This window comes from Lutra lutra, chromosome 1, assembly GCF_902655055.1.
Source record: "Lutra lutra chromosome 1, mLutLut1.2, whole genome shotgun sequence".
NCBI classification, from domain to species: Eukaryota; Metazoa; Chordata; class Mammalia; order Carnivora; family Mustelidae; genus Lutra; species Lutra lutra.
In genome coordinates, this window is record NC_062278.1 from 218,197,348 (window position 1) to 218,212,902 (window position 15,555).

The 15,555-nt window shown below is 51.9% G+C and overlaps 1 protein-coding gene across 1 annotated transcript; it reads left to right on the plus strand.

Moving 5' to 3' along the window:
- The first annotated feature begins 9,324 nt into the window (after positions 1 to 9,324).
- ANGPTL4 (angiopoietin like 4) lies at positions 9,325 to 15,048 on the plus strand. Its single transcript, XM_047704896.1, has 7 exons — positions 9,325 to 9,873; positions 10,051 to 10,161; positions 10,292 to 10,409; positions 12,566 to 12,679; positions 12,991 to 13,086; positions 13,176 to 13,457; positions 14,375 to 15,048. Exons 1-7 carry the CDS (start codon positions 9,538 to 9,540, stop codon positions 14,554 to 14,556), a joined length of 1,239 nt encoding a protein of 412 aa, XP_047560852.1. The 5' UTR covers positions 9,325 to 9,537; the 3' UTR covers positions 14,557 to 15,048.
- The last annotated feature ends 507 nt before the right edge of the window (positions 15,049 to 15,555 follow it).

Below are 15,555 nucleotides of genomic sequence, written 5' to 3' on the forward strand. Positions count from 1 at the left end.
GGGCTCGATCCCAGGATTCTGAGATCATGACCTGAGCCGAAGGCAGAGGCTTCACGCACTGAGCCACCCAGGCGCCCCCAAAATAAACATACTATTGATCTCCAACGGGAATGAATCTCAAAGTAAACATGCTGAGTGAAAGAAGCCAGACAAAAAAAGAGTGCGTTCTATCTGATGTCATTGATATAAAATTCTAGAAAAAAACAACATACTCTGTAGTGACAGAAAGCAAGTCACGAGTACACAGGAAAGTGGGAGAAGCCAGTGGAAAGGGTTCCCAAGAAGCACCAGGAAGCTTGTGTGTGATAGATAGAAACGAAAGGAAGCTTGGGTGTGATAGATACGTCCATTACCTTGATTATGGTGATAGTTTCACAGGCATATACATATGTCAGTGTCAATTACGTTGTGCACTTGAAATGTGCCACATTATGGCCATGTCATTTGACTTCAGCATGCTATATTAGTCATCTTCGGCTGCTACAACAAAATACCACAGGCTGAGTGGCTTAAACAACAGACACTTAGTGCTCACAGTTCTGGAGGCTGGAAAGTCCGAGATCAAGGTGCTGGTAGGTTTGGTTCCTGGGAGAGCTCTCTTCCTGGCTTGTAGGCAGCCAACTTCTCGCTGCATCCTCACGTATGTTCTCTCTGTGTCTCTTTTTATAAGGACAACACTGTCATCATGGGGGTCCCACCCTCATAACCTAATCACTTGCAAATGCCCCCATCTCCAAATACCATGACATTGGGGGGTTAGGGTTTCCACATATGAATTGTAAGGGAATACAAACATTCTGTCTATAACATTTTTTAATTTTTATATTTATTTTTTTTAATATTTTATTTATTTATTTATTTCACAGACTGAGATCACAAGTAGGCAGAGAGGCAGGCGGGGGTAGGGAGGGAGCAGGCTCCCGGCCAAGCAGAGAGCCCGATGTGGAGCTGGATCCCAGGACCATGAGATCATGACCTGAGCCGAACGCAGAGGCCCAACCCACTGAGCCACCGAGTTACCCTGATTTATTTTTATTTTTAAAAAGATTTTCTTTATTTATTTGTCAGAGAGAAAGAGAGAGAGCACAAGCAAGGGGAGCAGTAGGCAGAGGGAGAAGCAAACTCCCCGCTAAGCAGAGAGCCTGATGTACGACTCGATCCCAGGACCCCAGGATCATGACCTGAGCCAAAGGCAGACGCTTAACCGATTGAACCACCAGGCGTCCATGGCCAGAAAAATTTTTAAATGAGGATATTTAAATGTACCAAAAACCCCTGAAATGTGATGGATAAACATTCTCAAAGTTTTGTGTTTTGTGTTGACACAGTATTAGGAAAAAGGGACTTCTCCAGCATCTTTTTAGACTTTTTTGGGTTTGGTACAGTGTAAATGCATTACGCATTCAAAACTGTCATTTACCGAAAAAAGGGCAGGATTTAAAAAAAAAAAATCCAGTGATTTGGAACTAGAAAGAACTAGATTAGAATCTTGGCTCTTCCAAGCTGTATGACTTTGGCCAAGTATCTGAACGTTTCTGAACCTCAGTCTTCCCAACAGTCAGAAAGGGAAAGGAACACTGTCCTTTCAGGGCTGATCTGAGGATGATGTAACACGGACCCTGCACAGGCCCAGTGGCATAGAGACGAGCGCTCAGTAAAGGGGCTGTTTATGGTTATTACTCCTTCCTTAGTGATTTGAGAGCTGTTGACTTCCGGGTTCACATGCACACAGCTCCCAGGCTGGGAGGACTCTGAGGCAGGGTGCCCATGGGGAGCCTGCCCCATTCCTTTCTGGGGACCAACCCACAATCCGATTCATCTTTTTTTTTCTCTGAGCCTGTGAGCCTCCTGTCCTGTGGCTGACTATTCCTGGTGACCTGGCTGTGACCAGAGGCTGGCAGGAAAGGGCATGAGCAGTAGCTGAAGATGGTGAGGGCCATTCCCTGGACAGAGGCCAGCAACTTCCCTTGGGGTGTCCACATAAACAACCCCAGTGTCCCTCTGGGTTTGTCTGGGAGGGACTGGGCACGTGTCCCAGGCTATAGTGCGTTTTCCACACTCTCCCTCCAACCTGGGCCATCCGTTCCTTACCCTCTTCATCTGGTTGGTCTTAGTATCTGTCAGCTTTTGGGCCTCTGCCCCAAGAAGGCTTGCCTGGTGGGATTGGTCCCTTTTCTGGGCTGTCCTAGGTTCACATGCTTCCTGCATGACTGACCATCCAGTATTAATTTAAAGTTAAAATAATCACTATTCGATCAAATTTCTAGTTCTAAAATAAATAAGTTCTGGGGTGTAATATACAGCTTGGTGACTATAGTTAATAATACTGTAGGGGCACCTGGGTGGCTCAGTGGGTTAAAGCCTCTGCCTTCGGCTCAGGTCATGATCCCAGGGTCCTGGGATCGAGCCCTGCATCGGGCTCTCTGCTCAGCAGGGAGCCTGCTTCCCTTCCTATCTCTCTGCCTTCCTTCCTCTCTGCCTACTCGTGATCTCTGCCTGTCAAATAAATAAAATCTTTAAAAATAATAATAATACTGTAGTGGGCATTTGAAAGCTGCTAAGACAATAGATCTTAAAAGTTCTCATAACAACAACAAGAACATTTTGTAACTATGAAGAGCGACGGGTGGTAATTAGACGTATAGTGGTGATCATTTCGCAACCTATACAAATATTGGATCATTATGTTGTATACCTGAAACTAACATAATGTTATACGTCAGTAATGCCCCAATAAAAAAATAAATTTAAAAAAATCACAACAGGAGCGCCTGGGTGGCTCAGTGGGGTAAGCCTCTGCCTTCAGCTCAGGTCATGGTCTCAGGGTCCTGGGATCGAGCCCCGCATTGGGCTCTCTGCTCAGCGGGGAGGCTGTTTCCTCCTCTCTCTGTCTCTGCCAGCCTCTCTGCCTACTTGTGATCTGTCAAATAAATAAATAAAATCTTTTTAAAAAATCACAACAAACAGTGCTGGCAAGGGACAGATGGACATCACGTGCTCCTGATATGCACAGAGGAGGACAAAATATAACTGCCCAAAAAATGTCTAATCAAGAGGAAACATCAGACAAATGCAAAGCAAGGGACCCTCTATAAATAACCGGTGTGGAGACTTCAGGAATGTCCATGCCCTGAAGGACCAAAAAGGAACAAGGAATTGGTCCAGATGAAGGGGGGCGGGAGATGAAGAGACACAGAAACCAAAGGCAGCGTATGATCCTGGATGAGATCCCAAGAGAAAACCAGCTGGAAAGGACACGGTGGAATATGGACCATAGATTAGATAATGGCGATGTGTCAAGGTCACATTTCCTTACGTTGCGAACTGTGCTGCGGGGCCCGGGAGAGTGGCCTTGTTGTCAGCACAAGATCCAAGCCCAAGGCAGAGCCACACATCATGTGTGCAACACATCTTCACACTGTTCAGAAAAAAATCAACGTGTGTGTGCATGTGTGTGAAAGAGTATATGTCACCTTTCTTTTTCCCTCTGTGCCTGCTTATTATATCCATATCTGTATCTACATGTGTATTTTGTATTTATGGGCATGAGTAATATATTTCCATGTATATATCATGTGTATGTATGTGTGTGTCTCTGTACATAAATGTGGCTCTCTCCATATACATGTGGAGTTTGTGCTATGTATGTATTAATATGTCCCTGCTTATGTGTATTATATATATTTATGTATGTATGTATGTTATATATCTCTTTGTATGTTATATAGCTCTCTACATGTGTGTGTATTATACATGTGTCTCTCTCCGTAAATGTTTGACATATTCATTTCTCAAAATATTTGTGTGTTTATATAAATATAAATATAAATATAAATATATATATATATATATATATATAGTGTGTGTGTGTGTGTGTGTATTCCATCCCTGTATCTATTCCTACGTGGGATTTATGGATCGTTGGACTGATAAATCTAGTGTAGTAAGTTAACAATTGGCAAATCTCTATGAAGAGTATACAGGAAGTCTATGACCTCTTCTTGCAACATTTCTATAAGCTGAAGTTAGTTCAGAATTAAAAATTTTAAAAAAAGAAATTGCAGGGTCATGGGGTCTGTCTTCTCAGGCAAGCTTTTCCAGAAAGAGTCTAAAAGGTAAGCTCTTTTCAAGCCCCTACAAAAACATGTGGGATTTGAAAACAAAACATACCTTCTTGCAAATCTGGGAAGAAAAAAAAAGATCTGCAATACTAAAGTTAACGTATATTTAGTCAGATGTCTGCAAAATGCCACGTGGTATCAACTTGACTGCAACTCGGGTGTGTGTAGGTAATTCATCCCAGGGCCCTAGTCCCCTACAGATTTGTGAAGTCTTGAGCACAGGACTGTGTCGACCTGCCCTGGGTCATATCTCCACTGGATGGCACAGGGCCTTGGCACATGATAGGTAATTAACATCTGCAGAACGTATGAAGCGAGTCATTGCTGGTTCTGGCCCCCAAACTTGGGATCTCTGTGATGGCAATGCCAGGATCTTGATTTGCATGGAGTCCCTAGTGCCATGGAGAAGTCCCCCCCAACATCTGCAGGGCCAGGGCAAGAGTACCAGTGGAGGTCCATATACCATGTATCTAAATATGTGAAGTTTGGGGCGCCTGGGTGGCTCAGTGGGTTAAGCCTCTGCCTTCAGCTCAGGTCATGATCTCAGGGTCCTGGAATTGAGCCCCGTATCCAGCTCTCTGCTCAGCAGGGAGCCTGCTTCCCCCTCTCTCTCTGCCTGCCTCTCTGCCTACTTGTTATCTCTGTCTGTCAAATAAATAAATAAAAACCTTTTAAAAAAAATATGTGAAGTTCGACATCAAGTTAACTGCGGGAGAGTGGGTGTTTGCTAATGGCCCCCAGTGCTTCACTCATAGTGGTACCCATGCCCTTGTTTGGCGCTGGCTGCTGGGGCATCAGTAAAGGAGATCCAAGCCAAGGCTTAAAACATCTTGGATCTTGGGTCTTAGTCTCTTGCAACACTGTCTTGACCATATAAGAAGTTCAGTCAGTCCTATAGAGGAGAACGAGGGGTCCTGTCCCATAGTCCCAGCTAGCTACCAGACACCAAGTGTTCACCTTGGATCATCCGTTCCCAGTGGGGCTCAGGTGACTCTTGGGTGACCCCCAATGGAACGAACACCCTCTCCAAGTCCCCTGAATGTGGTTGTGAGCCCCTACGTTCTGAAAATGTTTGTTACACAGCCATAATAGGAAACTAATGCCCTAATTATCTGTTGTCAAATAATAAAATATATCCTATCCTTGTTATTAAATATATTTATTAAATATATCCTCAGCATCATATAAACGGCCAGGTTCAGATTTTTTTTTTAAGATTTATTTATTTATTTCGCACACACACACACACACACACACACACACACGGAACACAAGCCTGGGAAGCTGGAGATAGAGAGGGAGACACAGGCTCCCCGCTGAGCAGGGAGCCTGGATGTGGGGCTCGATGCCAGGACCACGGGTTCATGACCTGAGCTGAAGGCAGACGCTTAACCAACTGAGACACCCAGGCGCCCCTTATCAAGATTTGTTTTAGTTTAGTTTGTTTTTTTTTTTTTACTGTGGTGAAATACACATAATGTAAAATTGACCATTTTGTTCGTTTTTTAAAAGATTTTATTTTATTTAGGGCAACTGGGTGACCTGTTCAGTCAGTCCTATAGAGGAGGACCTGCCTCTCTGCCTACTTGTGATCTGTCAAGTAAATAAATGAAATCTTTAAAAACAAACAAAAACTGCCCCCCCAGAACATCCCTCTGACCCAACAATGAAACAGTCTGCCCCCCCCACACCCTTCTCAGGTGTTTCTTGAGTACCTGCTGTGTGATAGCTTCTGTACTGGGGCCATAATGGTGGGTAAGACACTCCTATCCCCCATGTCAGCTACTCTGGTCAAACCAAATAGCATCAGGAAGGTGACACATGGCCTTGGATCTCTCACTAAACCAGGGAAGCAGTGAAATGGACTGTTGTTTTTTTTTTTTTTTAAGACAGATTCTTTTTTTTTTTTAAGATTTTATTTATTTATTTGACAGAGATCACAAGTAGGCAGAGAGGCCCTCAGAGAGAGAGAGGGGGAAGCAGGCTCCCTGCTGAGCAGAGAGCCCGATGCGGAGCTCAATCCCAGGACCTTGGGATCATGACCTGAGCTGAAGGCAGAGGTTTGAACCCACTGAGCCACTCAGGCGCCCCTGGACTGTTTTTTTGTTTGTTTGTTTGTTTTTGTTTTTTGTTTTTGTTTTTGTTTTGGAGATTTCATTCTGGCACAGTACATGGTCTCATGAAGTGTATCTTTCCACCTGTGTCTCTAGAACCTAGGTTACAAAGGGTCCCTCTGTCCCTCTTTACTAATCTCTAGTCTTCAGTCTTCTGGGGGGTGGGACAGTCTGTCAGCAGAGAGACCGCTTATAATCAAAATAGCAGCAAACACCTACTGTGTTCTTAACATAATGCTCCTATTATCCTAAAGTGATTATGTATTCACTGAATCCTCATAGCAACTCCAAAGGAGTTAAGAGCTATTATTATTCTATTTTATAGACGAAGACAAAATAAAAGATTAAGTCCTTGTTGAAATTCTCAGGATGATCTGGACAGAGCTAGGAATTGACACCGGGCTAGCCGACTCACAGCTGTGTTCTTGGGAGCCATGATATGCCGCTTTGTTCCTAACAGCTCCGTGTTTCTTGCCTCCTGTCACCCGTGCCCTTACATCCCTGTGGTATAAGCAAGAGGATGTTATTGAGATGATGGTGTGTGCAACTTCCTAGGTCAGATCATGAAAAACCATGTGGCTTCTGTCTTCTTGATTAGATCAGTTACTCAGGGAGAAGCTGGCCTTCATGCTGTGAGGACACTCAACCAGCCCTTTGGAGAAATCCCCACGGTGTCATGATGAACTGGTCCCCTCCCCCACAAAGATCAACATCAGCCTGTCTCCAGGCAAGGGAGCTATTCTGAAGATTGATTGTTAGAGAAAGGGGGGAGGGCCAGAGGGAGAGGAAACCGAAGCCGACTCCCCGCTGAGTGCAGAGCCTGCCGTGGGGCTCAATCTCAGGACCTGAGCCAAAATAGAAAGTGGGCACTTAACTCACTGAGCCACCCTTGTAAGGGGGTTATTTTGGAAGCGGATCCTGCAGCCCCAGTCCAGCTTCCAAATGATGCAGCCTCAGCTGGTACGTGTTAGCAGCGTCATGAGGCACACCCCCAAGCTGGATCCAATATGCAGCTAACTCAATAGATAGCTAATACCATAGCCAATGACTATTCGTCCCGCTCTGTGCCCGGGCACTATTTGAAGTATTTTACATACATTCATTCACTTAGTATGCCCTACGAGGCTGGCACCGTCCTGTTTTAATCTCCGTTTTATTTTTAAAGATTTTATTTATTTGACACAGAGAAAGATCACAAGTAGGCAGAGAGGCAGGCAGAGAGAGAGGGGGAAGCAGGCTCCCTGCTGAGCAGAGAGCCCGATTCGGGGCTTGATTCCAGGACCCTGAGATCATGACCTGAGCCGAAGGCAGAGGCTTAACCCACTGAGCCACCCAGGTGCCCCTGGGGGGGCGGATTTTTTAGGATGCTGTCCAAAGCCAGCTCCTGGGGCCCCTGGACAAATTCTTCCTCGTATCACCTTCACAGCAGGTGCCTCTAAGAACTTTTGGCGTGGTTTTGCCCTCTGAAATGAGGCCCAGAGGACAAAGCCCAAAAGGCCATCATTAGGTTGAGAAAGTAACTGATCCTTTCTCTCAGAGGGAGAAGCCAGGAGGGAAGACAGCATCCCCCGACACCTGTATCACCCACCCAGGGAGAGAGGCCAGGGCCTGGGGGATGGGCAGGCTGGCTGCCAGGGCAGATGGTGGCTGTCTGGATCTACTCCTTGCAGCAGAGAGACTCTCCTTCCTGCCCTCCCCATCTGCCTTTCACGGCTGCCAATCGGATCAGCCAGCCTGGCATCTGGCCTGGGGGCTGGGCCAAGTGTATGAGTGTTGACCTGCACGTCAGCCCCGGGGCATGCAGTTTCAGATTCCAGAGGCTGAGCTGGCTTCGAGCCCTGCTGAGTCAACTCTGTTCTTGCTGGAGCTCCAAGCCAACCTGCCCAGGGTTCTTCCTGGCACACAGGCTTTTCTTTGCCAGCCTCAATTTCCTGACAGGGTAGAGTGGAGCTGGTGGGGAAGGAGGGAAAGGACTTCAGTCAAAGTTTGTTGAATGAGGGGCGCCTGGGTGGCTCAGTGAAGCGACTGACGCTTTGGTTTTGGCTCAGGTCATGATCTGAGGGGTTGTGGGATCAGGCCCTCCATCCAGCTCCTGGCTCATCAGGGAGTCGGCTGGAAAGATTCTCGCCCTCTGCCCTTCCCCCAACCCTGGCTCAGTAATAAGCATGAGCGGGCACGCTCTCTCTCAAAATAAATAAATCTTTAAAAAAAATGTTTGTTGAATGAATGCTTGGACTTTCGGAATGGACATGGTCCACCCCACAGCCTCACTGAGTGCTTCCTTTGTCCCAGCCTTGCCCTTACCCCAGGCTGAGTGTTGGGCTTTCTCCAGTAGCCTGGGAATTACTGCCCGATAACAGGACTGTTTGTTGAATGAATGAATGAATGAATGAATGAGCAGGAGGATCCCTTCTTTCCTCTATCAGCTCTTGCTGTTCCGAGGTGTCTGCTTTGATACAGGCCAAGACTGACGACACTACAGACCCTGGGGTAGAGGGTAGACTGGGGAGTGAGCCCCGAGCTGGAGGGTGTACAAGAGAGACCCGGGGCCAGCCCTAGGGCGCTCAGTTGCGGGAAGTGCGATGAGAGACGTTAGACGATCCCACAAACACATCTGCAGTGACGAATCCGTGAGCGGGAAGGAGTGTGGGAGCCCAGAGACGGCTCCCTAGCGGTCCAGCCCGGGGCCTTCGGCTGCTCTCCTCTCCGGGAAGTCTCTGGAGGCGGGGGTGTTTGGGGTGTCCCGGGCTCCATGCCCGGCCTTGCTGGACCCAGCGCACCAGGGCCCTTTCTTATTCGTCTCTTTCCGCCCTCTCCCCAGCTTCTGACTTGGGGAGCAGGGTCCGGAGGACCCCCAGCCCCGAGGGTCCCCGCTGAGCGCAGCGGGTGCGGCGTGGAGGGCTTGAGATCCAGCGCTTGGAAGGGGGGTCGCGGAGAGTCACGTCTTGCGTGGTCGGCGGAGAAGACACTCCAAGGCCTGGCGGGGAGGAGCTAGAGCTTTGCACCCCCCGGGCGCCCCTCCACTCGCAGAACTAGCCGGCCCCGGGAGCACAGAACCCCACCCCCGCCGCACGCCCCGCCCTCGGCACTCCCTGCGCCCCGCCTCCAAGGCTCCCCCTTCCCTCTGCACCGGCCTTATAAAAGGGGGAGTCGCGGGGACAAACCAAGCCCAAAGGGCTGGAGGCTGTGATCCGAGGTTCGTAGTGGCTTCTCACGTGAGTGTGTCTCCGCCAGGGCTGCCGCGTCTCCAGCCCTCGACTCCCGAGCCCCGGCGTCCCCGAGTCCAGGACACCCCCGGAAGGATGCGCCGCGCTCCGACGGCTTCGGCAGCCCTCGTGCTGTGTGCGGCCACCGCCGGGCTGCTGAGCGCGCAGGGCCGCCCCGCGCCCCCTCCCGAGCCGCCGCGCTTCGCGTCCTGGGACGAGGTGAACGTGCTGGCGCACGGGCTCCTACAGCTCGGCCACGGGCTGCGCGAGCACGTGGAGCGCACCCGGGGGCAGCTGGGCGCGCTGGAGCGGCGTCTGAGCGCCTGCGGAGCAGCTTGCAAGGACTCCGGGGGGTCCGCCGCGACCCCGCGCGCGCCCGAGGGTCCGGGCCCCAGTGGCGAAGCTGTCCCCGACACTCTCCGCAGCCTGCAGGTACTGGTGCTCCTACTTCTCCTCCGCGAGTCTTAAACGGTGGGGACCAGTGGGGACTGGGCGGGGGATGCATTCGGGCTTCCATGGGAGGGTGAGTTGGAAGGAGGGACCGGTGGATGAATGGGGAGGCTTGCCGCCGAAGACCGGGTCCTCACCACTGTTTTCCCGCTCTCCCAGACTCAGCTCAAGACTCAGAACAGCAGGATTGAGCAACTCGTCCACAAGGTAGCCCAGCAGCAGAGGCACCTGGAGAAGCAGCACCTGAAAATACAGAATCTGCAAAGCCAGGTGCTGATGCTTGCCCGGGGTGGGGCAGGAGGTCGAAGCTCGACCTGTGGGTGTGGACTTGGAAGCGGGTTAAGCAGCTTAGAGCCCCAGGAGCCAGCCAGACCCGATATTCTCCTCCTGTCCCTTGCAGGTGGGTCTCCTGGCCCCCACGCACCTGGACCATGGGGTGACCAAGCCTGCCAGGAAGAAGAGGCTCCCCAAGACGGTGCAGCTCGGGGGCCCTGCTCACAATATCAGCCACCTGCGCAGTGAGTGTCCGGTCTTTTGCTGTCCCCTGCCCCCCACCTCAAACACACACACACACACACACACACACACACACACACACACACCATTCCTGTCCCCCTCCTGGTCTGGTCCTCCTTACTGGGAAGAAGAGAGGCCCCAGCTCTGGGTTCCTGGGGGCTCACTTGTCTCTCAGGTGAAGGGCTGATGGGGGTACATCCCACCTCATCCCTGCCCCTGACCAGCCAGGCCACCCCATCCTTCTTTCTGCCAGTGGCTCTCTCCAAAGCCTCACTGGCCACTAGCTGGAGCTGGGATTGGGGAAGAGGGTCCAGGAGGAAACAGAGCTGCAGGGGCGTGGGGAAGGGGGTGTTGCAGTGAAAGGACACCTTCCTGAAGGCTGGGACCTCCTCTGAGGGCACAGTGGACAAGAGGGTGCTAGTCAGGGATCCTGGAGTTATGGCTGGATGAAGAGAGATGGCTGCCTGGGATGGGGGTTCTGAGCTTGGGTGCCCTTTGGTCTCTTGGAGTGCAGATCTAGGAGGGGGGCAAAGGCAGGGAACTTCCATGTCCCTGCCCAGACACACCACCCACTCTTGAATCTCTTACAAATCCAGGATTCCTGACCCACACATCCGGTCCCTCACCTCTCTCTTGGTCCCAAAGTCTCTGATCACCCCCTTCCTTCTCCCCCATTCCTGCTAAGAATGAGCCTTTGCGACTGTCACAAGTTCTGGGTCCTCTATTGCATATCCCAGATCGCCCCAAATCTCCTCCCGCAGCATGTCTCTGTGTGTCTGGCACAGGATCCCAGCTCCTGGTTTCTCTGTCCCCACCCTAAATTCAGGGCTCCCGTTGGCCACTGGCTTCCCTGTAGTCCCCCTGTCCCATCACCGCAACCTGGCATGGAGAGCTATGTGCAGCCGACTGAGTGAGAGCTCGGCTTCCCCCCTTCACACCCTGGGGCTCGGGGCTGGCTGTCAGCCCTCTCATCTAGAGAGCTCCTCCTCCCCTACCCACCCACCAGCTCCCTCTGCTGACTCTTCCTCCATCCCAGGCCAGTAAGGGTCCAGTGTACCCTCCCAACCATCCCCCCCTGGGAGGGGCTTGGAGCTAGCCAGCAGCCATAGGTCTGGGCTGGGGGATGTGAGCTGTGGGGTGCATGGGTTTGGGGACTCCCAGACTCGGGGCTCAGCCCTGCCAAGTAGGGGAAGGTTCAGAGCTGGAGAGACAAACAGCTGGTGTTAATGGAAGCCACATTGGTGGTTTGGCCGGGTGCCGTCCAGCTTGGAAGAGAAGAAAGTAGGGGAAAGGGGAGCTGCTCCAGGGGCCGGAAAATGTCTCCAGTCACGCTGGCCCCGCCCCCATGCCCCCATCCGCCCCTCCTCCTCCAGTGTGGACTTCCCCCTCCCTCTGGCGACCTTTCCCCTACTTTCCTGGCTGGGCTGGGGGTGGGACTTCCCCAGCTTTTGGACCTCCGGGCCCCCTCTCCCTCTTCCCCTCCTTCTTTTCCTCTTCCGTTCATCAATCCTTCCCCTCCTGGAAACCCACCCCTGCAAACCCCATGCAGGCCCTCACCTGACAAAGCAGGGCTACTTCTGCTTGGCTCCCCTTCCCCCTTTCCCTTCCCCACTCTGGCCCAGCTTCTCACTCACTCATTCCTCCAGTCTCTATTAAACACCTGCTGTGGGCTAGGATCAGCCTGGGCACTGGTGCCAGACTGGGCAAAGAGCCATTCTGTCCCTGGCCCCATGTTATCCTTATTCAGTGGCGGAGAGACCACCAGATGACCCTAGTGGTGTTGGGAGTGGGAAATCATCAGTGCTCCTTTTGGGAGGCTGGCCTGGTCTGGAATCAGGAAAGGCATCCCTTCTAGAAGCTGGGATCTTTAGAATGAGGCAGGAAAGGCCTGAGGGAAGAGGGCCCTGGGCAGCATGACTGGCATGTGCAAAGTCCCTGTTGCAGGATGTCGCGTGGGGCCGGGAAGGCTGTGTGGCGGGAGGTCGGAGGGTGGTGTGGGAGGAGGGAGGATGACTCAGGGACCATCCAGGAGGGAGCCTTTGTGAACCTGGGACTGCCCCCTCATGTTCCTGTCACCCACTGCCAGTCCCTCACATGCCTGTTTCCTGGGAACCCTCCTGCCTCACTCTCCCTGCTCCTCTCTCTGCCTGCCCTTCAGGGCTGCCCAAGGACTGCCAAGAGCTGTTTGACGAGGGAGAGAGGCAGAGTGGACTGTTCCAGATCCAGCCTCAGGAGTCCCCGCCCTTCCTGGTTAACTGCAAGATGACCTCGGGTAGGATTCACAGGCCCCCTGGGGTCACCACTACCCCTTGTTGAGCCGGTTCCGTGGGCCCCCAGAGCTCTCTAGATTTCTGCCGCCCCCTCCCTCCCCACTGGGTCCTTGGGACAATCAATGCTCTAGGCTGAGCCCCTTGCCCAGTGGCCAGCCCACCTTTGACCATCTTCATCCGGTCCTTCTGGGCTGTATGAAAGCAACATTGCCCTTTCCAGATTTGAAGGCAGTTTGGGGTTTGAGAGTCAGGTGGGGAGTCAGAATCCCCCGCCAGCAGGGTCCTCCTGACGACATCGCACCTTTCTGGGCAGATGGAGGCTGGACTGTAATTCAGAGACGCCAGGATGGCTCTGTGGACTTTAACCAGCCCTGGGAAGCCTACAAGGCTGGCTTTGGAGACCCCCAAGGTGGGTATTTTCAGTGGGGCCAGAGGTACTTTGTGGCAGGAGGGGGCGTGGAAACGGGTCTGTCTCGCTGATCGGCCTCTCCCTGGTAGGTGAGTTCTGGCTGGGCTTGGAGAAGGTGCACCGCATCCTGGGGGACCGCGGCAGCCGCCTGGCCGTGCAGCTGCATGACTGGGAGGGCAACGCCGAGTCGCTGCAGTTCCCCGTCCACCTGGGCGGTGAGGACACCGCCTATAGCCTGCAGCTTACAGCTCCCGTGGCCAGTAAATTGGGGGCCACCACTGTGGCGCCCAGTGGCCTCTCTCTGCCCTTCTCCACTTGGGATCAGGACCACGACCTCCGTGGGGACAAGAACTGTGCCAAGAGCCTCTCTGGTGAGCAAGCTCTGCCCCTCCCTGTCCTGCCTTGTACCTCAAGGGCAAGACCTCCCCCGCCCCCCTTTCTGGGTCCATGTCCTGCCTTCAAGGCCAAATTCCGCCGATTCTCTGCCTCCTTTTCTCCTTACGTGCTGTGTGCCTTTGGGCAGCTGACTTAGCCTCTCCCACCTTCAGTTTGCCGTCTTTAAAATGGGTGTAGCCAGTGCCCACTCCATAGGCTTATTTCGAGATGACATTTGTGGGATAGTGGCTGGCATGTGACAAAACCATGAAGATAAACCCTGTTTTGTTCTAATGAAATCAGAGGCAGAGCCTAGGCCCTGTAAAGTAAAATCTGTGAGGCCACTTTTTGGTGGGTCCAAAAATGATGGAAAACTAGTAATTTCATGTGGGTCAGTCTAATACATAAATTGATGAGCCGGACAATGATCATAGAAAGTCTTTAATAAACATATGCCATTGGGGCTCCTGGGTGGCTCAGTCGGTTAAGTATCTGCCTCCAGCTCAGGTCATGACCCTAGGGTCCTGGGATCGAGCCCCGCACTGGGCTCCCCCTGCTCAGCAGGGCACTCGCTTCTCTCTCTTCCTCTGCCTGCTGCTCCCCCTGCGTGTGCTCACTCTCTCTCTCTCTGTCAAATAAATAAAATCCTTTAAAAATAAAATAAACATTTGCCATGTGCCAGGTACAGAGAAGGAATGTGCCACAGTCATAGCCATGAAAGCTGTAGTTACTGGGAAGTGGGGGGGCCCTTTGTCACAACCAGGCGTCCCTCCGGACACAGTGTGACAATCACTAGAAATGTCTTCCCCTCTAAAGTTTGTAAAGTTCGCCCCCTAGCCTCCTCTCCATCCTAGCCCCAGCGGAGGCACGAGGACCCAGCCTGACCAGGTTCTGTTTTCTCGGACCCCAACAGGTGGCTGGTGGTTTGGCACCTGTGGCCATTCCAACCTCAATGGCCAGTACTTCCATTCCATCCCACACCAGCGGCAGCGGCGTAAGAAGGGCATCTTCTGGAAGACCTGGCGGGGCCGTTACTACCCACTACAGGCCACCACAATGCTGATCCAGCCCACAGAGACTGAAGCGGCCTCCTAGCCTCCTCTCTGGGGCCTGGTCTCAGGCTCATAGAGGATAGTGACTCTGACTCTGGCCCGGCATGTGGCCACTCCCTGCCTCGCCAGGGGCTCAAGATGGGGCCATCTGGAGCCTTGTGGACAGAGAAGCAGCTCACAAGTGGAGATGCCCCCTTTTCCGAGTGGGGGAGCTGCAGGTGATAGATATCCTCTGAGGACAGAGCTGTAGGGCTACAGGGCACAGATTCCTGGAAGCATGAGACTGAGGGGTGTTGAGACCTACTCCTTGCCCGCATAAGGAGTTGGGGATCTGGAGGGACCACTTGGGGGCAGCCAGGCCAGCCCTCGAAGGTGGATTCAGTCACATTGACTGGCTGGGGGACCAGTGCTCCCATGGGCGCCCAGGGCCCTCACCGTGCTCCGGAGTGTGGGTGCTGTGGGATGACCCAGCACCCGGGGTGTCTGGGCAGAGCTTGCAGAATCCTTGTAATAAAAGCAACCTCAGAACATTTCATTCTTCTTTGTTCTTCAGTTTGTTTTTTTAAGAAGTGGGCAGTTTCAAAGTCTACAGAAATATGTTCCCAGGATAGAGAGTGAACACTCCCAGATATTTTGAGGACAGCACTGGTTAGTCCTACCACCTGACAACTGATTTTAATTTCCTTTGTTCATGATTTCGCAACATGTGTCTCAATTTTTATTTTCAAAAGAACTGAAACCCTCTTTCGATCCTTCTGGAAGCAGATAATGGGGGAAATGAGAGCCCCTTCGTGATCATACTTACACACATGAATCACAGTGAACTTCTTAGCATCTGGCCATCTGATAGAAATATAATGTGAGCTACATGTTGAATTTTATTTTTTTTCTAATGGTCATGTTAAACAAACAAAAACACACACAACCAAAAACAAAGTTAAAATAAAGTCGGGGCGCCTGGGTGGCTCAGTCACTAAAGCATCTGCCTTTGGCTCAGGTCACAATCTCAGGGTCCTGGGATGGAACTCACATCAGGCTCTCT